Here is a 27,230-nt window from a genome sequence, read left to right as displayed (position 1 = left end):
GGACATTGGGCTGAGGTCCCAGAAGTTTGGTCAAAGAGATAGGTCTGGAGGAGCTCTTTACAGGGAGAGTCTGAGACGTTTAGGGCAGGAATCCCAGGCCCCTGGCAACTGGGCAATTGACTGACAAACCTGCACGTCTTTGGAGTGTGGGAGGAAACCGGAGCACCCGGAGAAAACCCACGCGGTCACAGGGAGTATGTACAAACTCTGTACAGGCAGCACCTTAAGTCAGGACGGAACCCGGGTCTCCAGCGCTGAAAGGCAGCAACACTACCATTGCGCCATTGTTTCGCTGCACGGATAACCAAATCGGCAGAGGCCAATTTGCTGCAGTAATGTGAACGGGGACAGAGTGAGAGCACAGACCATGACATGATTTAAACTGGGTGTGTATTGTACACCGTGCTGTAAAAATGAGTGTGTTGTATCTTCTCAAACGCAGAAAGCAAGCAAGAAATCCAACAGCAAAACGCTGAGTGAGAAAGGGACAGCGTCACAGGAGAAGGCAACTGAGAGCAGGTGGGTGTGAGTTGCAACGTACCGGTACAAGTACCGCTGTGTAACGTTCAGTACAATGGGCCGTCTCTGCAGAGTGGCTGCAAGCACTTGTTAGCTCGTTTTGTTCAGACTCCACGGATGAGGTTGCTGCAGTAACAAGCTGCTGGTCTGGGAGCAAGGACAGCCAGGCTGCTGAGGTGACAATATCTTGATGGGCCACTTTCACGCAGTCGATTACAGACGCTCACAGAGACCTTTAAGTGTAGTGCCCCGCAGAGCACTAACATCATAAAAATAATTGCACATCTCAGAGTAGTTAACAAAAATAATTCTGAAAGGTCACGGTAAATGCTAGAAGTACGCAGGAGGTTTGCAAGCAGCTGTAAAGATAAGTAATGGGTTAAAGCTTTGGCAACGGCTGCTATCTAACACCTCTTTTATGCTATCTCAGTGGCACATTAATCTTTCACAGCCAGGAGGTGCAACAGGTAAATTTGTTGGGATTGCTCGGCTCAGAGTCTGGTCTGGTGAGGTATGGTCCTTTATTTGTCACATGTACCAAAGTACAGTGAAATTCATTTTTGTATACAAGTATCACTATACATATGCACTTTGATGCATATTAGATAAGCATCTCAGATACAGTACAAGTGTGTAGCAGTAGTCCACTGAGACAGTTTTCAGAGTCGCCAGTTTGGCGCCATTTTCAAATCCCAGTTGGTGTAAGTGCAAGGTTCTTGATCTGACCATGAAGGTCTGTTGTCCCAGGTTCTGGGATTCTGTTTGGTTCTTGCTGGGTTCCCAGTTTCCACTTACAGATGAGGATGGTTAAGGATTAGGTTCATTATTATCATGTGTACTGAGGAACAGTGAAAAGCTTTGTTTTGCATGCCATCCAATCCAATCACTTAATATTACACATTTAATACAATCAAGCCAAATTCAAGTACAATAGGTCGAGCAAAGGAAAGGATACAGAGTGTAGAATAGAGTTTTCAGCATTGTAGTGCAACTGTTCCATAGCCAGTTATAGAGCCAGAGTTATACAGGCCCTTCAGGCAACCCAGCCATGCTGACCAAGATGCCCAACATTTGACTCATATCCCTCTAAACCTTCCGAGCCGTCCACGTGTCCATGTATCTATTGTGCAAGCCCAGCATTGCCTGTAATAACAAAACTAATTGCAACTGCTGAAACTTACAGATTAATCTTCAGAGAGGAAATGGTTAACACAGTAAATTGTCTTTTCACATCTGTCTCCAAACTAGCTCACAAGGACTCTATATATTGGTCAGATGCAGGCAAATGAGGCCAGCTTGGATGGGGCACCTTGGTCGGCATGGATGAGTTGGGCCAGTTTCCGTGCTTTGTCACTCTAAGGTGGGAGCAGTCACTGCTGGCTGCAGACATACAAAACTAATTGCTCTTATACTGTAGTACGAATTTCACATAATCATGCTGGCAGCGGATAGGGAGTGTTCATTGAGGAATCACCAACACGTGAGGCTCTCAGGTTCTTTGCCTGGGTGAAGCGTTCATTTAGATTTTTTAGATTTAAATTTAGAGATACAGCGCGGAAACAGGTCCTTCGGCCCACCGGGTCCGCGCCGCCCAGCGATCCCCGCACATTAACACTATCCTACACACACTAGGGACAATTTTTACATTTTCCCAGCCAATTAACCTACATACCTGTATGTCTTTGGAGTGTGGGAGGAAACCGAAGATCTCGGAGAAAAACCACGCAGGTCACGGGGAGAACATACAAACTCCGTACAGCGGCTCCCGTAGTCAGGATCGAACCTGAGTCCCCGGCGCTGCATTCGCTGTAAGGCAGCAACTCTACCGCTGCGCCACCGTGCCGCCGAAACCTGCCCTGACACAGGGAGCTTCGCCTCAACTATTAGGAAGTGTGTACGATCATTTACACTGTTAGTCTACAATGTGAATATCAGTTTACAGGTGGTAGTAATGTAAAAATGTTGAACTGGCTTTGGACAATTAGCTCACTAATCCTCCTTATTAAGATACTCTTAAAATGTACCTATTTGGCTATGCCTTACTTGCATGATCTGTGGATTATTGTGACTGGGTGGTGGTGCGGACTCGGTGGGCTGAAGGGCCTGATTCCGTGCTGTATGACTCTACGACAGTATTGTTGTTTCGTTTAGTTTTTAATTTAGTTTAGAGATACATCGCGGAAACAGGCCCTTCGGCCCACTGAGTCCCCACCGACCAGCGATCCCCGCACATTAACACTATCTCACACACGCTAGGGACAATTTACATTTGTACCAACCCAATTAATCTACAAACTTGTACGTCTTTGGAGTGTGGGAGGAAACGGAAGATCCCGGAGAAAACCCACGTGGACACGGGTTGAACGTATAAACTCCGTACAGACAGCATCCGTAGTTGGGATTGATCCCAGGTCCCTGGCGCTGCAAGCATTGTAAGGCAGCAACTCTACCGCTGCACCATCCCTTGTCGGAATGCCAGTGTGTTGTAATGCGGCTCTGCCTAAATTTAGTGTGCACAGTCCTGGAAAACACTTTGTGTTGTTTAAATGCTTTAAAGACACCACATAATACTAGTGTTTGTTTGGAGACACAAGGAACTGCAGATGTTGGTTAACAAAATAAGACAAAAAAGTGCTTGAGTAACTCAGCAGGTCAGGTAGCATCTCTGGAGAACATGGATAGGTGACGTTTTCAGTCGGGACCCTTCTTCGGACTGTTTGTGGTGGGGAGAGAAGTGAACTGGAAAAGAGATGGGGGCAGGACAAAGCCCAGCAAGTGCTAGATGGATACAGGTGAGGGTTTTGGTGAGGGATTTGTTTTAAATGGCTGATGGTTAGACAAAGGCCAGTGATAAAAGGTTGGACCAAAGGGCTTGTTTCCATGCCCTGTGACTCTGTGACTCTATGAAAGGGGAGAGAGGTGTCAGAGATAGTCCCAGTTGTTATATTGTATTGTTTACATAAACACAGAATGCTTAGGAATGTAAAGATGGGAAAATAATGCAAACGCTGACTGAATTGCTGCTCACAGCATGAAAGGTCATTGAGTATGGTGAATGTACACCGGAGACCCAAACTTATCTGCAAATGTACATCCTGTTGAAAAATACACATGTGCATGCTGGTAGGTTAATTGGCTCCTGTAAATCGCCCCTTGATTAGTACGAGGTGTCAGAGGTTATGGGGAGAAGGCAGGAGAATGGGCTTAGGAGGGAAAGATAGATCAGCCATGAATGGCGGAGTAGACTTGATGGGCCTTATGGCCTAATTCTGTTCCTATCAGGTATGACCTTTTTGATCTTGTTACAGAAATTGGGAAGTAGTTCATGGGAACCTGGGGAGAATAGAATGGGACCAGGGTGGGATTAGTGTGAAATGGTGGTCAGTGGTGTTGGGACTCGGTGGGCCGAAGAGCCTGATTCCGTGCCATATGACTGACATTCTTGACACAAGGTAAGTTTACACTAATTGGAAGGTGACTAGGCTGCTCTCTCCACAGATGCTTACTATGTTTCCATCACTTGCAGTTTTGGTTTCAGATTTTCAGCCTTGGCAGTGTTTTGGTTTGCCATCACGTTTAGGTTTAGGTTTATTATTGGCACATGTACCGAGATGCAGTGTAAAGCGTTGTTTTGCATGCTATCCAAACAGATCAGATATAAACTACACGTAGAATTTCATTGTTCTATCTGGGTCATATGATGATAAAACACTCTTGACTCTAGACTCCTGAAGTACAATCAGTTCAAACTCAAATACAATAGATAGAGCATAGGGGGAAGGTACAGAGTGCAGAATGCCTCCAGGAGCAGGGAGAAGAAGGAATGGCAGGGATGGGACAGGTCTTTGATTGTTTTGATGGGAAGTCTGGTCTGTGTGATGGACTGAGCTACATCTACAACTCTTTGCAATTTTTTTTAGATTTAGAGATACAGTGCAGAAACAGGCCCTTCGGCCCACCGGGTCCGCGCCGCCCAGCGATCCCCGCACATTAACACTATCCTACACCCACTAGGGACAATTGTTTTTACATTTGCCCAGCGAATTAACCTACAAACACAAACCTGTACGTCTTTGGAGTGTGGGAGGAAACCGAAGATCTCGGAGAAAACCCACGCAGGTCACGGGGAGAACGTACAAACTCCGTACAGACGGCGCCCGTAGTCAGGATCGAATCTGAGTCTCTGGCGCTGCATTCGCTGTAAGGCAGCAACTCTACCGCTGCACCACCGTGCCACAATCTTGCAATTTCTTGCAATCTTGGGCAGAGCTGTTCCCAAAAGAATCTGAGATGCAACCCAACTGCATTAGATTGGTGTATCCATGCAAATGGACACCAGCATACTGCATTTATCAATGTGGACACGCATTGAAACGCACATGTACATGCACACGCACACGCACAAACATTCTAATTCCAACAGTGGCCGGTGTTTAATACTGCACTTCCACATATAAACATAGCACAAAATGTAAGGAAATTTGTGTTTGGTAGATTATTTCTTTGTTGTAACAATGCTTCTTGGCAATAAATCTTATACCGTTGGAAAGCCTGTTTATTTCCTTTTTAAATGGTGCCACATTTGTAAGGAACGTGCATTTGTGGGATGAGCAGCAGAGCTGAGTATATGGGTTGCGCCCATGAAAAATTTGCCAAATCTTCTCTGCCAATGCCAAACAGCTTATTCTGCTGTTGCTATTGACTCTTGTTTTGAGCTTCTGGTACCCCCAGGTGCTGACAATCAGGTGCCTGATTGGCACCTGATTGGCAGCATCTGTGAGCATGGGCCCTGCTACAGTGGTCAGTAGGTGTCTGCTCCAAGAATCGGCATGCCACGTTTGACTGATCTGGATAGGGCCCGTGCGATAGGGCAACTTCAAGCTGGTGTTCAGCAAAACCAAGTTGCGGCATTATTTGGAGTGAGCCCTAGTACCATCTCCAAAGTGAAGGCCAAGTTCCATATAACGGGGGATGTCAGAGACAGGCCGCGAAGTGGGCGTCCCAAGAAGACGACACCCGAAGAAGACCGTTTCCTCACCCTGTCAGCACTTAGGAACCGTAGGCTGTCTTCTACAGATTTGCAGTCAAGGTTTGCAGGACGTAATGGCCGACGGCTCTCTGCCCAGACAATTCGGAACAGACTGCACGCAGCCGATCTCCGGTCTCATAGGGCTGCCAGGAGGCCTGCCATGACTGCCCTTCACCGTCAGGCCCGTTTGCGCTGGTGTCGGCAACACGTGCACTGGAACCTGAACATGTGGAGGAACGTTATGTTCAGCGATGAGTCCAGATTCTGCCTACGGCAGTTGGATCATAGGGTCAAAGTGTGGAGAAGACGCGGAGAACGCTATGCTGATTGCTGCACCGATAGAGTAACATCTTTTGGTGGAGGCAGTGTGATGGTGTGGGGCGGCATCTCCCTCACTGGAAAAACGAGGCTTGTCATCATTGGAGGCAATCTTAATGCAGAGAGATATCGAGATGAGATTCTGCAACCAGTGGCAATCCCATATCTCCACAGTCTGGGACCGAACTCTATCCTCCAAGATGACAATGCTCACCCCCACAGAGCAGGGTTTCTCAGAGACTACCTCCAGAATTTGGGAGTGGAGAGGATGGAATGGCCTGCCAGCAGTCCTGACCTCAATCCCATTGAACACTTGTGGGATCAGCTTGGGCGTGCTGTTCGTGCCAGAGTGACCAACACAACCACGTTGGCTGACTTGCGACAAATGCTGGTTGAAGAATGGGATGCCATCCCACAACAGTGTGTGACCAGGCTGGTGACTAGCATGAGGAGGAGGTGCCAGGCTGTTGTGGCTGTGTATGGTTCTTCCACACGCTACTGAGGCTCCTGTTTATTAAATGAATAAATTGTTAAATTGCCAATATGTCTTGTTTCTTCAGACTTCAATCATCCAATCCACCAAACAACACCGAACAAGAGTCAGTGGCAGAATAAGCTGTTTGGCATTGGCAGAGAAGATTTGGCAGATTTTTCATGGGCGCAACCCACATACTCAGCTCTGCTGCTCATCCCACAAATGCATGTTCCTTACAAATGTGGCACCATTTAAAAGGGAAATAAACAGGCTTTCCAACGGTATAAGATTTATTGCCAAGAAGCATTGTTACAACAAAGAAATAATCTACCAAACACAAATTTCCTTACTTTTTGTGCTATGTTACATGAACTCTGTAGTATTACACTCATACGTCTTGTCCTCATGAATGGACCTGGTTAATGACTGCAGAGCTTGATTCTGGGAGCTGCAACAGAGAAGGGGAGAAAAATAGCAAGCCTATGGCAATACAACAGCAGCAAACATTAAATAACCTATATGCTTCACGGATTTCCGTGTGCAGCCTCCAAACTGGTTGGGGAAAATGGTGGCCGCTCTGATTTCCCACCCCACACAGTGAAGCCGTAAACGTATTCTGCAGTGGATTTGTTGCAGTTGCTTGGAGCTGGGAAGCATGTTGTGGCAACAGTGCACTTAGCACCTTGTGTAGCAATCCTTGCCTGGCAGACGGGCCGCAGCAGGTGACTCTGTGACACCGCCTTGTTTCACAGCAGAAACAGCGAGCAGAGCTCTGGGACACAACTGTACTAAATGCAAACAAATGGGGCCCAAGAAACCCTGAGGTAGTATAAAGCTAACACTAAATTCTAGAGATTTTATTACTAGTATATAAACAGACCTGATGAATTTCATTGCTCATGGTGACTGAGTAAATAATCGGTACTCTATAAAATCCAACAGTGCTGTTTATGTATTTTCTTCTATGAAAGATTTAAGGTCCAGTGTTTCTCAATTTGCCTCAGTGTGTTGTTTGCAACAATGAAAGCATCAGTCAGCGATTAGTGGGACAAATTAAATTAACTGATCGTCATTTGCACGGTATTTTTTTGATATCATTTTCAAACAAATGGCTTTGTATTGTCTACATTCATGCCACACCCATCTCTCCACCCAACCCACAAAGCAATCCGTACAGATTAATGTTGTGCAGGGAAAGCTGAACTCTCGTACCTTTCCGAAGCATTCAGCATTGTGCAGAGTCTATCATTAGGCCGCTCCCTTATGGAAGGGGCGGTGATGAACTAGCACAGTGGCTCAGCACATTGACATACAAATGCAAAGCTTATCAATGGACTCCTTCGCATTGTGCTCAGGCATTTCACTGGGAGGTTTCAGAAGTGAACACCGAGCTCTTCTACACAGCAAAGGAAGAGAATATCAGGGAGTGAAACCTTCCTTAGTACATGTGAAACTGGCCAAATTTACACGGGTGAATGGTAGTTCAATTGTAAAAGTGACGAGCTGCCGAAGTCTGGCACAGCGAAGAGATGAAGAAGGGTCTCGACCCGAAAGGTCACCTATTCCTTTTCTGCACAGATGCTGCCTGACCCGCTGAGTTACTCCGAAGTTTTGTGTCCATCTTCAGCGTAAAAACAGGTGCATTCAGTTTTTAGAAATGTCACTCTCACGACATGGATATATCTGGCAAAGTTGCCATTTATTCTCAATCACTCTCAGAAGATAGTGTTAAGCCTCCTTCATGGACCATTGATCACGTGTGGTGTAAGTACTCCCACAGTTGTGTTGGATAAGGAGCAACCATTGCATGTCCAAGACATATCGCTACGTGTCATGAAGGGGCTGCTTGCACATGGTGGGGATACCATTCATCTACTGCCCTTTCCCAAGGTGGTGGATGTTGAGGATTTGAGAGATGCTTTCTTTAGATGTTAGAGATACAGGGTGGAAACAGGCCCTAAGACCCACTGAGTCCGCACCAACCAGCGATCACCCCGTACACTAACCTACACACTAGGGACAGTTTATAATGTTACCGAAGCCAATTAACTTACAAACCTGTATGTCTTTGGAGTGTGGGAGGAAATCAGAGCACCCGGAGAAAACCCACGCAATCACAGGAAGAACGTACAAACCCTGTACAGACAGCACCCATAGTCAGGATCGAACCCGGGTCTCTGGCGCTGTAGGGCAGTAACTCTACCGCTGCGCCACTGTGCTGCCCCTAAAGAAGTCAAAGAAGACTTGGCAAATTCACAGCTGTACATCCAATCAATAATATACAGATTAGGAGACCAAAACTGTACACAATACTCCAGGTGTGGTCTCACCATTGTACAGGGCATTGGTGAGACCACACCTGGAGTATTGCGTACAGTTTTGGTCTCCTAATCTGAGGAAAGACATTCTTGCCTATAGAGGGAGTACAGAGAAGGTTCACCAGATTGATTCCTGGGATGGCAGGACTTTCATATGAAGAAAGACTGGATAGACTCGGCTTGTACTCGCTGGAATTTAGAAGATTGAGGGGGGATCTTATAGAAACTTACAAAATTCTTAAGGGGTTGGACAGGGTAAATGCAGGAAGATTGTTCCCGATGTTGGGGAAGTCCAGAACAAGGGGTCACAGTTTAAGGATAAGGGGGAAGTCTTTTAGGACCGAGATGAGAAAGTTTTTTTTCACACAGAGAGTGGTGAATCTGTGGAATTCTCTGCCACAGAAGGTAGTTGAGGCCAGTTCATTGGCTATATTTAAGAGGGAGTTAGATGTGGCCCTTGTGGCTAAAGGGATCAGGGGGTATGGAGAGAAGGCAGGTACAGGATACTGAGTTGGATGATCAGCCATGATCATATTGAATGGCGGTGCGTACAGGCTCGAAGGGCTGAATGGCCTACTATACACTCTGGCCACCGTGCACAGGTGGTGGAGAAAGTAAATGTTTAAGGAGGTGGAATGGTTACTAATGCGCGCAGCCAATGTTGCCAAGACTCGAAGCTGAACTATAGTTCAACACACAAGGTGCATTGGGTAGACAGAGCACCTACTCCCAAATCTGCCGCTTCATTTAACTTTAACTCAAAGAAAACAACCTGCAAGGTTCAATGGCTTCTGTCTCCATCGTGTACAAAGGGAAACACTATACATGGGACCTTCTTCAATTCTCTATTACTTCATTGAGCTGTAAAAGGGCACTGCATAGAGCCCAGCATTAGCATGGTGCTTATTTGCATGCTGGTTGATAGTGTAAATAGGCTTAAATATTTTCTACTAATTACAGGACATACTCAGACAATATCTAAACCGAAAATGCCAGCACTGACCAGCACGTCAGGTAACATCTGAGAGAGAGAGGTTGCTGATCATTCATCATAGTCCCTGTCTGTTCGTGTTCATACGTTTTTCGGAGTAGAATTAGGCCATTCGGCCCATCAAGTCTGCTCCGCCATCCAATCATGGCTGATCTATCTTTCCCTCTAAACCCCATTCTCCTGCCTTCTCCCCATAACCCCTGACACCCGTACTAATCAAGAATCTGTCAATCCCCGCCTTAAAAGTCTGCAGGGGAATCATCAGTGCACTAAAGAGATTTGGATAAAGTCAATTAAAAATATCCAGATGGGTACGGTCTGAGCTGTACTTTAACGACTCCCCACTGCTCATTGCCTATTAACACAGCAGATACAAACCTGCATCTGCCTTCAGGCACCTCCAGTGAGCTACTGAGTGTTACTAAACTATGCCGTGTATAAATGTTGCACCTTCCGTGGTCCAGTTAATTTAAGACGCTGTTGATCTCTCATTATGGGTTGTTAGGCCAAGGCTCAGTCAGCCTCTCCAGGAGATACACAGGTCAGCACAGTGGCACAGTGGTAGAGTTGCTGCCTTACAGCGCCAGAGACCCGAGTTTGATCCTGACTACGGGTGCTGTCTGTACGAAGTTTGCACATTCTCCCTGTGACCGCGCTGGTTTTCTCCGGGTCGTCTGGTTTCCTCCCACATTCCAAAGACGTGCTGGTTGTAGGTTAATTGGCTTCTGTATGTTGTCCATAGCATGTAGGATTGAACTAGTGTACGGGTGATCATTGGTCGGCACGGACTCGGTGGGCTGAAGGGCCATTTTCCACGCTGTATCTCTAAACTGAACTAAGGTCCAATGTCTCTGTTGTGAGTTTGGACAGTAAAGCTCTCTCTGGTACCGTGATCAAAATTTGCCCTGAAATAAAGTCACAAAAGTATATTATTTGATCGTCCCCAATGCAATCTGTGGAATCTTGGTGTTCTGAATTAACTCTTTTAACCCTATAAGAGTAACTTCTGTTGAAAAGTACTCAGTGGGGTCTAATGTGCTTTAGTATCTCCTGAGGTCATGAAAACTACTCAGATTTGCACTACAATCTTGCACCATTCTGCTGATTTTGCATTTGTCGTATTTATTGTACTATTTGTCACCACCGTTTACTCTGTGAGTTTCAAGCGAGAGAAAAAAAATCACCCTGGTGTATATGACAATACACTAATCTGAATCAGATCAGTTTCATCATCGTGTAGGAAGGAACTCCAGATGCTGGTTCATACCAAAGATAGACACAAATCTATCCCTTGAAGACAGAAGCAGGGGAATTTATTATGGGGAACAAAGAAATGGCAGACGAGTTAAACCGTTACTTTGGATCTGTCTTCACTGAGGAAGATACATACAATCTCCCAAATGTTCTAGGGGCCAGAGAACCTAGGGTGATGGAGGAACTGAAGGAAATCCACATTAGGCAGGAAATGGTTTTGGGTAGACTGATGGGACTGAAGGCTGATAAATCCTCAGGGCCTGATGGTCTGCATCCCAGGGTACTTAAGGAGGTGGCTCTAGAAATAGTGAAAGCATTGGAGATCATTTTTCAATGTTCTATAGATTCAGGATTAGTTCCTGTGGATTGGAGGATAGCAAATGTTATCCCACTTTTTAAGAAAGGAGGGAGAGAGAAAACGGGTAATTATAGACCAGTTAGTTTGACATCAGTGGTGGGGAAGATGCTGGAGTCAATTATAAAAGACGAAATTGCTGAGCATTTGGATAGCAGTAACAGGATCATTCCAAGTCAGCATGGATTTACGAAGGGGAAATCATGCTTGACAAATCTACTGGAATTTTTAGAGGATGTAACTAGGAAAATTGACAGGGGAGAGTCAGTGGATGTGGTATACCTCGACTTTCAGAAAGCCTTCAACAAGGTCCCACATAGGAGATTAGTGGGCAAAATTAGAGCACATGGTATTGGAGGTAGGGTACTGACATGGATAGAAAATTGGTTGACAGACAGAAAGCAAAGAGTGGGGATAAATGGGTCCCTTTCGGAATGGCAGGCAGTGACCAGTGGGGTACCGCAAGGTTCGGTGCTGGGACCCCAGCTATTTACGATATACATTAATGACTTAGATGAAGGGATTAAAAGTACCATTAGCAAATTTGCAGATGATACTAAGCTGGGGGGTAGTGTGAATTGTGAGGAAGATGCAATAAGGCTGCAGGGTGACTTGGACAGGTTGTGTGAGTGGGCGGATACATGGCAGATGCAGTTTAATGTAGATAAGTGTGAGGTTATTCACTTTGGAAGTAAGAATAGAAAGGCAGATTATTATCTGAATGGTGTCAAGTTAGGAAGAGGGGATGTTCAACGAGATCTGGGTGTCCTAGTGCATCAGTCACTGAAAGGAAGCATGCAGGTACAGCAGGCAGTGAAGAAAGCCAATGGAATGTTGGCCTTCATAACAAGAGGAGTTGAGTATAGGAGCAAAGAGGTCCTTCTACAGTTGTACCGGGCCCTGGTGAGACCGCATCTGGAGTACTGTGTGCAGTTTTGGTCTCCAAATTTGAGGAAGGATATTCTTGCTATTGAGGGCGTGCAGCGTAGGTTCACTAGGTTAATTCCCGGAATGGCGGGACTGTCGTATGTTGAAAGGCTGGAGCAATTAGGCTTGTATACACTGGAATTTAGAAGGATGAGGGGGGATCTTATTGAAACATATAAGATAATTAGGGGATTGGACATATTAGAGGCAGGAAACATGTTCCCAATGTTGGGGGAGTCCAGAACAAGGGGCCACAGTTTGAGAATAAGGGGTAGGCCATTTAGAACGGAGATGAGGAAGAACTTTTTCAGTCAGAGAGTGGTGAAGGTGTGGAATTCTCTGCCTCAGAAGGCAGTGGAGGCCAGTTCGTTGGATGCTTTCAAGAGAGAGCTGGATAGAGCTCTTAAGGATAGCGGAGTAAGGGGGTATGGGGAGAAGGCAGGAGCGGGGTACTGATTGAGAGTGATCAGCCATGATCGCATTGAATGGCGGTGCTGGCTCGAAGGGCTGAATGGCCTACTCCTGCACCTATTGTCTATTGTCTATTGTCTAAAATACCGGAGTAGCTCAGCAGGTCAGGCAGCATCTCCGGAGAAAACACAAAGGTGACGTTTCGGGTCGGAATCCTTCTTCAAACATTCTCCAGAGATGCTACCTAACCCGCTGAGTTACTCCAGCGTTTGAGTCTATTTGTCTATCAGTTTCTTCATTATTCCTTTCCTCAGCAGATATTGCCTGCTGCCTGGTCTATGGTTCCACAAGAACTGGGCAATGCCTATTACATCATTCCTTGATGCTGTTCTTATGTAAACCGAGACAATTAGTGCCAACTGCGCAAGTGTAAGGGAAGCTGCAGTTGAATTTGATGCTGCCCTTGCCCTGGGTCTATATACACACACGGACACACACGCACTGTATGTTGCACCTTAAACCGAGGAAGATGCTGATGTCCTTTCCCCCTTCCAGGACCAAATGTGAGCCTTGTTCCCCTGCAGAGAGAGACGTGCTAACAAGCGCGGACGGACCGTTCCAGCTCTGCCCGTTCAGCTCCTCGCTGGGCCACGCATGAAGCAGCAGTCAAACCCGATTACAATCTCAGCCAATAACTTGCATTTTTAATTCAATTAGCAAAAATAACCCATGTCCCACATGATGATGGTTAAATTGCTTTGGGCAAATGAATCCTATTTAAAAGCTGCCAAGGACAAAAAGTACTGAACAAGCTGATCATTCAATAATCAACTGTTCTGATAGTGATTCCTCCCCGAACAGATTAAATAAAAAATACTTCAAGCTTATTTTTTTGCTTTCTGGGACGGTCATAAAATGTTTCACTGTACAAACAACTTCAGGTTTTGAGTCTCAGAGCAGTCCACGGAGTTTGCTGAAAAACAAGCTGTATCATAGGCTGAGAGGCGGCCCCATAGCAGAAGCGTCCAACTCGCGGGGCTGGAAACTGGAAGTGTCCTGAGCTAATTCTGCTACCACCATCATCTATTGCAACAAGTGACGGCTCCCACTGATTGTCGCTGGAAGCTTGCGCCCTTTTCAGGACGGACTATGGCAGCGATGTCAACATTTGAAACATGGATGATGGACACGAAAGAAGAAGAAGAAGTTGAGAGGCAGGTCTCAAAGAATGTTATTGCTCCAAGATGTTTTGTTTCATTCCCAACTGTTTGCTCCATTCTTTGGAAGCTGGTGTTTCCTCCTGACGTTTTGATCCTGGTAGGATCTGCTGGAATATGGTTCCTACCTTGTAACTGTTCCACACATTGATCCTCTGCGCTGCTGCAACATGGCTCGTTGACTCATTCTGGGAGATGTTTTCTCCAGTGGCAGTGATGGTCTGTGTGATAACAACTCACTGTAGCCACTATTACCCTGGCTGGGTTGCACTTCCACATCCCACTGGAATATGACTCCATTTCCCCAGTGACTCCCGGGATCTCTGGTTTCCCCGTCCGTTCTGGTCCTGCTGGCTGTGTCTCTGACACTCCACCTTGGACATGATCCCACTTGATTCAGTGACGCTCCCACAAGGATGTGGTTCCATTTTGCCAGTGGCAGTCCTGAGCCACTTCCAGAGATTTTCCCGTCGGACGTGTTATCTCAGTGACATTCTTGCAGAAATGTTTCGTTTTTAGAGATGCAGCTCCTTCGGAAGCAGCTCCTTCGGCCCACCGAGTCCGTGCCGACCAGTGATCTCCCTCCACACACTAACACTGTCCTGCACACTAGGGACAATTTACAATTTCACCAAAGCCAATTGACCTGCCAACCTGTATGCCTTTGGAGTGTGGGAGGAAACGAGACAATCCATGCAGGTCACGGGGAGAACACACAAACTCAGTGCAGACATCACCTGTAGTCAGGATCAAACCCAGGTGTCTGGCACAGTAAGGCCGCAGCTTTACTGCTTCACCAAAATGTCGTCTCGCTTGATCCAGTTCAAACATGTTTCCGCATGCCAGTGACATTCCAACTGGGAAGCATTTGCTGGGATGTAGTTCTGCTTTATTCAGGGCCACTCCCGCTGGCTTGTGTTTGCTCTGATGCCAATGATGGTTCTGCTCAGACACTCCACTTCTAGCAGAGAGAGTTCCACTGGGATGTGAATGCACATGTGTGCCAGGGAGATGCCCACTAAGTTGAGACTGCATGTGTGTGCCAGGGAGATGCCCACTAGCATGAGACTGCATGTGTGCCGGCGAGATGCCCGCTGGGATGAGACTGCACGTGTGCCAGGGAGATGCCCGCTGGGATGTGAATGCACATGTGTGCCAGGGAGATGCAAGCTGGGATGAGACTGCATGTGTGCCACCTTGATGCCCACTGGGATGTGACTGCATGTGTGCCAGGGAGATGCCCGCTGGGATGTGACTGCACGTGTGCCGGTGAGATGCCCACTGGGATGTGAATGCACATGTGTGCCAGGGAGATGCCCGCTTGGATGAGACTGCACATGTGCCGGTGAGATGCCCGCTGGGAATCAGTTCCATTCAGACAGACAATTTGCACCTCTGAAGCAATTCAATCAGCTCACCTGATCTTTGAATAGCTGATCTTCCACACGAGCCTGTGTATTGGCTCTGCTCCTGCCAAGACACAATGGCACTGCTGTGATTCACTCTCCGGAATATCTACTGGCTATTTATTCTTTTCACAATTCCTTGTTCATTTCCTCTACCTGCTTCAATGTGTGAACTCGAGCAGTAAGGTTAACTGCCTGTTTGGCTGTGGATGCCATCACAAGGAAGCCCAAACCCATTGTTGTTTGACAAGTGCATATGCAGTTTTCTGTCAGGGGTTAGTGAGTGAGTTCAGAAAATTGCGCTCTGCTCATTTGCAGTTACATATCACTTCTCCATGGAACAAATGTTTTATTCTTGCTCTTGGCATTTTCTGAGCAGGAACACTCAGTCGCAAGGCCAATTTGTACCGAGTCGCTCAAGTCCTCCTTTCCCAGCTCTCCCAGCCAGTACGTCTATCCAACCTCCTGTGCCTTTCCCATTGCACTCCACTCACGGCGATTCCCCATAATCTTCAGAAAATCCTGGGAATATTCCGCAAATCAGGAAGCACCGGCAGATGGAGAAAATAAACAGGGGCTAACATTTCAGCTCAGTGTCCATTGGTGCTGTTATCAACCTGGAACATCTCCACAGTTAGGGTGGCACAGTGGCACAGCGGTAGAGTTGCTGCCCTACAGCTCCCAGAGACCTGGGTTCGATCCTGACTATGGTTGCTGTCTGTATGGAGTTTGTACCTGTGACCACGTGCGTTTTCTCCAGGTGCTCCGGTTTCCTCCCACACACCACAGACTTGCAGGTTTGTAGGTTAATTGGCTTTTGTACAATTGTTGGATAGTGGTAGTAAAAACATCAGTCTGAAGAAGGGTCTCAACCCGAAACATCACCCATTCCTTCTCTCCTAAGATGCTGCCTGACCCGCTGAGTTACTCCAGCATTTTGTGTCTATCTTAGTGTACGGGATGATCGTTGATCGGTGTGGACACGGTGGGCCGAAGGGCCTGTTTCTGCGCTCTGTCTCTAAAGTAAAAGGTGCTATCTAAGCAAGGAGGTGATCAACCACATACATAAATACCCACCCAAAATCATTGTTGCACAGTTGCAAACCATTGGCCCATACGTCTGTGCTATCTCCTGGGAGAGCATTCGTTCAGTTCCATTCCCCCATCCTTTCCCTGTGGCTCTCCAGATGAATTTCTCTTGTGCCAATGTGTTTCCCTATCAAACCCTATTTCCAACCCCACCAAAATGGTAGCTCGTTGCAGATCATGATAACTTTGCCTAGAAAAGCTTTTCCTCTTCACATCCCCCACATATGTATGCTCAGGCAGACATGTAAAATTGATTCATGGGACTGTCAGGAATTAAACCACCGATTATTGCATCCAGTGATTCTGAACCCAGGGTCCCTCAACTAATGCCCACCCTGCCGCGACACCGATCAGTGAGGCTTCCCATGGCACCAGACGATCCCTCTCCACATGGTGAGCAGCCACTTCAGGTATATTTTGTGTAAACAGGTTAATTAAAGTAGCTGCACATTGTGGGTCTCGGTTGCGTTATTCAGGGATGTCCCGAGTCCTATTGCAAGTAAGTCTTCAGATCTCAGGGAAGCAGTTGAGGTTTAGATTTGTTCAGAGATACGGCGCTGAAACAGGCCCTTCAGCCCACCAAGTCGGTGCCGACCAGCGATCCCCGTGCACGAGCACTAGGAGCAATTTACAATTTTTACAGAAGCCAAATTAACCTACAAACCTGTACGTCTTTGGAGTGTGGGAGCAAGCCGGAGCACCCGGAGAAAACCCAGGTGGTCACAGGGACAGTGTGCAAACTTCATACAGACAGCACCCCTAGTCAACATCGAACCCGGGTCTCTGGCGCTGTAAGGCAGCAACAACCGCTGCACCACCATGCTGCCCCTGATATTGGAGGTTCCTGACGTAATTTGATAAAAAAGAGTGCAGAGGTGGGAGAGGGAAAAGGGATATCATCCAGACTCACCCCAATAGATTAAGTGCACGCATGCACACCAGATCCATGAAGGCAGTGGGACAAATGGATGAAGTGATTAAGAAGGTTTACGTAACATTTTGCCAAGACTTGGGATACAAAAATAGAGAATTTTTGCTGGTCTCTATAAAACACCAGTGATCCGACAGCTGGAGTAATGCATGCAGTACTGGCCATCTCACTACTGCGAGAATGACATGGTGGCGCAGTGGTGGAGCTGCTGCCTTACAGTGCCGGAGCTGATTTAGGAGAGTCACAGACTGCTGAGTTATCATTAGAGGAGAGACAGAATGGGTGGGGGTTGCTTTGTTTGGAATGGGGATAGACGAAGCAAAGATTTAATCGAGATGTATAAAACTAGGTGAGGTTTTGATAGAGAAGTGTGGGTGTATTCCCATTAGCAGAGAGGAAATGAGTCAATTATCAATTGGCAGAAAGATTAAAGGGGAACTGAGAAAACATTATCTCACTCAACCAGTGGCAGAGATGTGAAACTCTCCACCTGAGGTGTGACTGAGGCACTGACCCTCAGCACATTTACATGGCGTCTTGATGAGCTGTGACCCAAAGGGCTAGAACTGCTGGAGTGGGGTCAACGTAAATCATCCTGTTTGGATTGCTACGGTTATAATGTCATAATGAAGGAATGAATGAATGAATAAGTTTATTGGCCAAGTATGTGCATATACAAGGAATGTGCCTTGGTGCTCCGCTCACAAATGACAGGTGATAGGAGCAGAATTAGGCCATTCGGCCCATCAAGTCTATTCCGCCATTCAATCATGGCTGATCTACCGTATCTCTCCCTCCTAACCCCTCCTGCCTTCTCCCCATAACCCCTGACACCCGTACTAATCAAGAATCTATCTGTCTCTGCCTTAAAAGTATCCAATGATGACTTCCACAGCCTTCTGTGGCAAAGAATTCCACAGATTCACCACCCTCTGACTAAAGATATTCCTCCTCATCCCCTTCCTAAAGGAATATCCTTTAATTCTGAGGCTATGACTTCTGGTCCTAGACTTTCCCACTAGTGGAAACATCCTCTCTACATACACTCTATCCAAGCCATTCACTATTCGGTATGACATTCACTATTCGACATCTGAATATAAACCCTGTGTTCACAAACCTTGCAACTTCCCCATCATCAGTCAGAGAGTCATTCAGCATGGAAACAGGCCCTTCGGCCCAGCTTGCCCATGCCGACCAAGGTGCCCCATGGATATACATGGACAGGACAGGTTTGGAGGGATATGGACCAAATGCAGGCAGGTGAGACTAATGTAGCTGAGACATGTTGGCCGGTGTGGGCAAGTTGGGCCAAAGGACCTGTTTCCACGCTGTATCACCCTCTGACTCTATGATTCTATCTGTACAAGCTCTGGCCACATTTGGCCCATGTCCCTCTAAACCTGTCCAAATGCCTTTTAAACGTTGTTAGAATTTCTGCTTCAACTACCTCCTCCGATAACTCATTCCATATGTCCACCACCCTCCGTGTGAAAAGGTTGCCCCTCGGATTCTTATTAAATCTTTTCCCCTCTCACCTTAAACTGATGTCCTCTGGTTTCCGGTCCCCCGCAGTAATTACTGCGATGAAGCTGTTCCCGTTCTGCAGCAACCTTTCTCCCAGTTGTGGCATTAAGTAGTAAGTGGGGATGGTAATGAGAGCCTGGGGAGTAATTGCTGGTTGCCAGAGAACTGCAGAGCAGCAATTCAATCAACTGCTTCTGATTGTAACCCAAGCCCCAAGAGCAAAACCCAACATTGAAATAGCTTTAAACACACTGCCAGCTGCTTGTTCATCTTTATTTCCTCTGCCATTTTCTCCCTTCCTTTTCTGATTTTTACCCGGTTTCATTCCATCCCCTTGTGACGCGTCATTTAAGTGGCCATAAGCTAAGCTAAGGACGGTGGTGAGAAGCTCTCAGACCCAGGTCCTCCTCTGCTCTATCCTTTATTCGAGTTCTTCAGTGTTACTGGAGGACAGATTCAACAGCAACTCTTAAAACTGGGCAAATCCTTGCAAAGGGAAAGTATCCATAGCTGGGCTACGAAGAGTAAGGGGGGAGTGGGACAATTGGACGACATTTTTGTAGCCAGCCGAGGTTGGATGGACTGAATAGCTTATTTTGGTGGAGATACAAGAAAATGCAAATGCTGGAATCTTGAGCAAACCACAAAGTGCTGGAGAAATTCAGTGGGTCAGGCAGCATCTGTGGAGGGAATAGACAACACAACGTTTCAGGTCAGGACCCTTCAAGGACCTGACAACTCACTCTATCCACAAAATGCTGGAGTAACTCAGCAGGTCAGGCAGCATCTCGGGAGAGAAGGAATGGGTGATGTTTCGGGTCGAGACCCTTCTTCAGTCTGAAACGTCACCCATTCCTTCTCTCCCGAGATGCTGCCTGACCTGATGAGTTACTCCAGCATTTTGTGAATAAATACCTTCGATTTGTACCAGCATCTGCAGTTATTTTCTTATATTATTTGACAACTCCCTCTGCTCCTCTCTCCCATCGGGCAAAAGGTATAGAAGTGTGAATACTCACACCTCCAGTTCAGGGATAGTTTCTTCCCAGCTGTTATCAGGCAACTGAACCAACGTACCACAACTAGCGAGCAGACCTGAACTACTATCGACCTCTTTGGAGACCATCGGATTACCTTCGATCGGACTTTACTGGCTTTTTCTTGCCTAAAGTTATTCACGTTATTCTCTCCATCATGTACCCGTACACTGTAGATGGCTCGATTGTAATCATGTATCATCTTTCTGCTGACTGGTTAGCACGCACCAAAAGCTTTTCACTGTACCTCGGTAACGTGACACTAAGCTAAACTAATTAACTATCTTCTGTGTTTAGTCTGCTGCATCCTATGTTGACAACAGCTCTGTACCTTTCATTGGAGGTCACTGGATGAGAGGCCAGGAGCAAAAAGCCCAACCTAAAGGTCAGACCATCCAAAGCCTGGGCACACATCTGATGCAGCCTCGGATAAACACTTAGCATGGCTCACTGATCAAACTAGAACTCTTCCTGGTCCTCTGAACCCTGTCATGCATTGGAATTGGGGATTCAGGGGATCAACCGAAGGTTGCCCACCTTCCAAGTTTGTCCAGGAATTAAACATTACTGTCCAGAATGGAAGGAAGAATTGATTGTGACGCATTAAAAATATATACATTAATGATGGGAAAATAACCCGTTTGAATGATTATTCAAGAATTATTCAATATGGTCCATCTGTCCTTGATCTAAAGCATTGGTTTATTGTTCAATTGATGTGGTAGGGCAGAGCACCTCAGGGGCAATGGAGGCAGAGTGATTCCAGCCAGGAGCTCACACAATGACACTTCCAGGATACATCCAGCCAAGCCTCAAAGCCCCACTGCAGCCACTATTGTCCAGCTGTCGAATGGATCCTCTAGGTTTCATACCATTTCTTGTCCCAAGTTTCTAGCTGCCCCTGGTTCCCGTCAAATACTTGTCTCCAATGCCGCCGTGATGAGATTTGATGCATTGATAACATTAGCACCTTTGGAGATAGACACAAAATGCTGGAGTAACTCAGCGGGACAGGCAGCATCTCTGGAGAGAAGGAATGGGCGACGTTTCGGGTTGAGACCTATCCAGCTGAGTTACTCCAGCATTTTGTGTCTATCGTCGGGGTAAACCAGCATCGGCAGTTCCTTCCCACACATTAGCACCGTTGGATGCGTGGAGTCACTTTTAAGCCATTCCCCGGGGAATAGTCTAGGGTTTGCACTTCAGACAACATTTTTCATATGTCTAATTCCCCTGTCAGTTTCTCTGAAGATACGGCCTCTCACAAGGATGGAATTCAGCGGTCCAGTACATCCCCCTCTGCAGTAGACCCTCCTGCAGCTTGTTAGTGTCGGCCATGCTTGAGTTGTTGGAAATGGGAGAGGCGAATCAATGCAGCTGAACCCAGTCTGGGCCTCCAGCCGGAGTCACAAGAGCAGGAACTCAGGCTGGTTCTTCCAGTTCTGGGCCAACAAAGCCTTGTCATTGCCAAACGACAGCAAAGGCCAAGGAATCTGGCGCCCACCTGGCGCAACTGGGCTCTTTATCGCAAGAGTCACCGGCAAAAATAAAAGGGACCATTTGGATGAAAAGAAAATGGAGTTATTTTCTCAGCTCACCGTGAGCCTTAAAGGTTGCCTGTCTCCAAATGGATGGCCTGTCTCTTCGTGGTGCAAATAATAGAGTAAAGCAGGTGTAAGGCCTGAACACAGACCAGCTGGATCTGACGGATGTAATTTGGTTGCTGTGGGCTTAAATGTTAAATCCCTGCTGCTCGGGATGAATGCTTCTTCTCTGACGCAATGCTGGAATAAGAATGTAGCGCACTGTATGGAGCGGATGCAGCTGCTGAGGTAATGGGAATGCCAGCTGTTTTAACCCCTTCCCAGCTCCATGTTGCCAGCTCAAACCAGTGGCAAGCTGAGCCGAATCGCAACATTCAGCCAAGGAGCGAAGAAACAATGTGTGCGATAAGGTTTCGCTTTTCTTTTTAATATGGAACGGGCTGGCACTGTAAAGCATTTTGCATGAGAGGTTGTGTATGGAATATCACCAGAGCTCTGTGTCCCTCTCCCCGTTCACTCTGAATGCTGGAGGCCACCAGGATCAGTCAACCATCTCCTGTATTCAACTGTTTTCCTCCCCAAACAAAGCCTCACCATTGTCTGCCCCTGTGCACCTTTTTCACCGTGCATCTTGGAGTGGTAGAGTCATGCAGTCTCAACCCAAAACGTCACCCTTCCCTTCTCTCCAGAGATGCTGCCTGTCCCGCTGAGTTACTCCAACTTTTTCTGTCTATGCAGCGGGGAAACAGGCCCTTCAGCCCAACTTGCCCATGCCAGCTGTGAGTAGAACTATCACCATGGCTTTTTTCTGAGCACAGTTTCACCACTGACTGAGTATGGTTTCAGCACTGTCTCACCACTCACCTTCACTTCCTAGGTTTATCATAGACTCTACATCAGTACAATGTCACCATTGACTCCGACTGAGTACAATTCCAGTCGCCTTTCGCCAGCCAGTCTCGTGGCTGACTCTCAGAGTATTATTTCACCATTGACTGTCACTGAGCACAATATCATTGGTGGAAGGTAGCAATGTGAGCACTCACTAAGTATTGTTTCAGTGTTGGACTCTTGCTGAGAGTGATCTTGCCCTTGGCTCAGGTTGTGCATTGATTCACCACAGCATCTCATGGGATGTGGTGACACTGTTGTCCTTCACTCAGGGCGGTAGCACCATTGGTGCTTACTACTGACTGTAAATGAGTCATTTCGTTTAGTTTAGGTTAGAGATGCAATGCGGAAACAGGCCCTTCGGCCCATCGCGTCCACGCCAACCAGCAACACCCATGCACTAGTACTATCCGACACACAAGGGGCAATTTACAATTCTCACTGACGCCAATTAACCTGCAAATCTGTACGTCTTTGGAGTGCGGTGGAAACCGGGGCACCCGGAGAAAAACCATGCAGTCACAGGGAGAACATACAAACTCCATGCAGACAGCACCCGTACTCAGAATCGAACTGTACCACTGTGCCACCCTCACTGAACAACCTCACTGTTAACAGTCACAGGTTATTTCATTGTTGGCTCTTCCTGCGTACGGCATTTGACAAAGTCCCGCATGGTGAGCTGGTGCAGGATGGCCTGGGATCCAAGGTGGGTTGCCCAGTGGGAAGCAAAACTGGCTTAGTGACAAAAGGCACGCGCTTGTGGTGGAAGAATATTATTCTGAATGAAAGTACGTGACCAGTGATGTATCACAGGGCTTGGTGCTGCGATGTTTGTTGTTCCTGAGATATATTTACAACATGAATGTGAAGAAAGGAGATATGATGAATAAGTTTGCAGTTGACACAAACCTTGGTGATGTTGCAGATAAAAAGATGAGTTGACTAAGGCTGCAGATCAGATGGAAACTGGGCAGAGCTTTGGTCGATAGAATTGAATCCCAACAGGTGTGGGATGATGCATTTGGAGAAGTCATATAAGAGTAGATGTACTCAGTAAATGGTAGGAAGCAAAAGAATGTTGTCTATCACAGGGATCTTGGGGTTCAAGTCTACAGTTCCATGGAAGTGACAACACAGGTGGATAGGCTGGTGAAGAAGGCATATGGCACACTTCCCTTCATAGGTTGGGCGTGGAATGAACAAATTGGGACATAATGGAGCAACTTTACAAAACAAGGTGGACAAGTTGGGCCGAAGGGCCTGTTTCCACACTGTGTGACTCTATAACAGATTAGACTGCACATGGAGTATTGAGAGCAGTTCAGGTCACCACACAAGAGGAAGGATATGGCGATGCTGGATAGAGAGAGAGAGAGAGAGAGAGTGAGCATTGGATGTTGTCTGGATTACAGGACTTTAGTTTATGGGGAGAGATTGTGCAGGTTTAGGTGTTTTCCTTGGAGTGAATGAGACTGAGAGGTGACCTGACTATGTAAAATTATCAAAAGCATTTAAAGAGTAGATAGTCAGAATCTTTTTCCTATGGTAGTGGTATCAAACACAAGTGGGGGACAGGTCTATTGTTAGAGGAAGAAGCTTTAAAGGGGATTTGAAGGAAAATAGACAATAGACAATAGACAATAGAAAATAGGTGCAGGAGAAGGCCATTCGGCCCTTCGAGCCATTCAATGTGATCATAGCTGATCATTCTCAATCAGTACCCCGTTCCTGCCTTCTCCCCATACCCCCTGACTCCGCTATCCTTAAGAGCTCTATCTAGCTCTCTCTTGAATGTATTCAGAGAATTGGCCTCCACTGCCCTCTGAGGCAGAGAATTCCACAGATTCACAACTCTCTGACTAAAAAAGTTTTTCCTCATCTCTGTTCTAAATGGCCTACCCCTTATTCTTAAACTGTGGCCCCCTGGTTCTGGACTCCCCCAACATTGGGAACATGTTTCCTGCCTCTAACGTGTCCATCCCCTTCGAGCCATTCAATGTGATCATGGCTGATCATTCTCAATCAGTACCCCGTTCCTGCCTTCTCCCCATAACCCCTGACTCCGCTATCCTTAAGAGCTCTATCTAGCTCTCTCTTGAATGTATTCAGAGAATTGGCCTCCACTGCCCTCTGAGGCAGAGAATTCCACAGATTCACAACTCTCTGACTAAAAAAGTTTTTCCTCATCTCTGTTCTAAATGGCCTACCCCTTATTCTTAAACTGTGGCCCCTGGTTCTGGACTCCCCCAACATTGGGAACATGTTTCCTTCCTCTAACGTGTCCAACCCCTTAATAATTTTATACGTTTCGATAAGATCCCCTCTCATCCTTCTAAATTCCAGTGTATACAAACCTAGTCGCTCCAGTCTTTCAACATATGACAGTCCCGCCATTCCGGGAATTAACCTAGTAAACCTACGCTGCACGCCCTCAATAGCAAGAATATCCTTCCTCAAATTTGGAGAAAAGTTCTTTCTTCAATGATTCCATGATTCAATTCAATGCAGATTCAATGATTCATTGATTCAAAGAAACCTCATTGTCATATGTACCTAGTTACAGTAAAATGCTTTGTTTTGCATACAACCAGGTAAAATCATGTAGCAGACCTCAACTAGGCAGTACACAAGTGTCGCCATGTTTTGGCGCTGACAAAGTTGCACAGAGAGTGACGATAGCTGGAACATGTGAGATCGATTGAAATCTTTGCTACCTTGTCGTCTGTCAGTTATTAAAATATCGGGGTAGATAATTATCATCGGTCAGTGGACAGGGATGGATCGGCAAAGTCAAATGGCCTACATTTGACCTACAATGGCCAAGGTCAAATGGCCTATACGTCAGGCATGGCAGGAGAATGTGTAAGGAGGAACTGCAGATGCTGGTTTAAACCGAAGATACTCACAAAAAGCTGGAGTAATTCAGCGGCACGGGTAGCATCACTAGAGGGAAGGAATGGGTGCTGGTTCTTGGCACCCCAGAAAACAGGGGTGAACAACAAGTGTAAAAGCAGAGAGGATGAGTCAGGCAGGAATGGGGAAACTGTGAAAGGTGAGGAATGGCATTGTACAGAGAGCAACTGTGACTCCTTCCCATTTTGCACCTATTCAAATACAAGTCCAGTATCTCTTTTCCCGAGGACAATATCCTTTTAAACGCTTGCTTCTGCTGCCCCGCTGGTGTACCTGCTTCATATACTCAGCTTGACTGAGCGTTAGATCTTGGTTTCCTTCCTATGGATTTGTCTAATGGCTGAAACAGATCAAAATAAAATATTTATACGTTGACATAGCAACCTGTATGCTGCTGTGGTTTTAAGACCATCTTAGAGTCAGAGTGAGTAAGAGTCCCCTACACCTTGATGTAGAAAGCAGATGAAGCATTTGGTTCTCAGTAGAGGTGAGTCAATACCTAATGGGCAGCAACTTCAAGGCCAGTAAAGATTTCTTCAATCCTTGCTGCACTATTGAACTGCCTGACAGTTGGACATCTGTGAATTTCTGTCAGATATTGAAGCTAGTTTGCTGGTAGCGACACAGAACACTCTGCTGCTCCCTCTGCACTGAACCAAAACGGTTTTGTGATGCTCCACATTGCAAAAAATGGGTAACGAGGGCATTAATACCACGGTGACTGAGACCTCTTCAGGCACCCGTTACCTTGGATTAACCAGACATTGATCGCAGCAATACTCCAGCCAAAGGATAAATGCCGCAGATAGACACAAAATGCAGCAGTAACTCAGAGGGACAGGCAGCATCTCTGGAGAGAAGGAATAGGTGACGTTTCGGGTCGAGACCCTTTAGACTAAACTGCAGGGGCCCTTGTGTTGGGAAGAGAGTGGTTGGAGGGAATAGTCTGACATAGAAACTCCACTGCCTGTAAATCAGAGAGAGAGGAATGAAGAAGAAACCTGCAATTGGACACAACACTGATAAAACTAAAGGAGATTATTTACACACTGTGTGAATGTGGAATGGGCTGATAATTTATTTTACATCACCCTCCATTTTTATTTCCAATTTTAGTTTAGTTTAGTGTAGAGAAACAGAGCGGAAACAGACCATTCGGCCCACCGAGTCCGTGCCGACCACACACAAGGGACAATTTTACCTTTTTTTTTACCAAGCCAATTAACCTACCAACCTGCACGTCTTTGGAGTGTGGGTGGAAACCGGAGATCCCGGAGAAAACCCCTCGTGGTCACAGGGAGAACGTGCAAACTCCGTACAGACAGCATCCGTAGTCAGGATCGAACCCGGGTCTTTTGCGTTGTGAGGCAGCAATTCTACCGCTGTGCCACTGTGCCGCCCTACTGTTCCAATCTACTGTACCTCTACATAATGACATAATATATTTGCCCAACGTTTTAGGCACAACGGGTTTCAAAGTCACTTTGCTGGTGTTTTAGGAATAATCTCCTCCCTGACACACGGAGCACATTTTTTTGACATCAGATTGAGTGACAAAACCTGAACATTAAAAGAGATGGACACATAAAGCTGGAGTAATTCAGCGGGTCAGGCAGCGTCTCTGGAGAAAAGGAATAGGTGACGTTTCGGGTCGAGACCCATCTTCAGATGTCTGAAAAATGGTCTCGACCCGAAACTTCACCTATTCCTTTCCTCCAGAGATGCTGCCTGTCCCCACTGACCTACTTCAGCCTTTTGTGTCTATCTTCGGTTGAAACCAGCGTGTGCAGTTCCTTTCTTCTCATTAATAAAGAGGAGCTGGCCCCTCAAGCCTGCCCCTCCTATTCAGTGCGATCACGGTTGCCCCAGGCTGTATCAGATCCCAGTGGCCTTCAATGATTGGCCTTGATGTGGGAGGGTTTTCTTAAAGCTGCCTGACCCACAGAGTTTCTCCAGCATTTTGTATCAATCTCTGCCTTGATGTTTTCGGCTGGATTTTGTAAACAGTGCTTTGATTGCTTAAAACATGCATTTGCACGCTTAAAAGGGAATAGCTAATAGTGGTAGGCCTTCGA

The 27,230-nt window shown here is 46.6% G+C and overlaps 1 protein-coding gene across 3 annotated transcripts in view; it reads left to right on the top strand.

The window, feature by feature from the left end:
* Positions 1-27,230, top strand: part of LOC144607995 (MORN repeat-containing protein 1-like) — a 167,709-nt gene that overhangs the window by 125,446 nt on the left and 15,033 nt on the right. For 2 of the 3 annotated variants that reach the window (XM_078425198.1, XM_078425199.1), the window contains one exon: positions 443-519. The exons of the other annotated variant lie outside the window; for it this stretch is intronic. In XM_078425198.1, coding sequence (XP_078281324.1) covers positions 443-519 — 77 coding nt within the window. The remainder of the gene's footprint in view (positions 1-442; positions 520-27,230) is intronic. 3 annotated transcript variants of the gene reach the window in all.

This window comes from Rhinoraja longicauda, chromosome 30 (genome assembly GCF_053455715.1).
Source record: "Rhinoraja longicauda isolate Sanriku21f chromosome 30, sRhiLon1.1, whole genome shotgun sequence".
Lineage (NCBI taxonomy): Eukaryota > Metazoa > Chordata > Chondrichthyes > Rajiformes > Arhynchobatidae > Rhinoraja > Rhinoraja longicauda.
The sequence above is the reverse complement of the archived record's forward strand: the minus strand, read 5'-3'. Positions and strand labels throughout refer to the sequence as shown.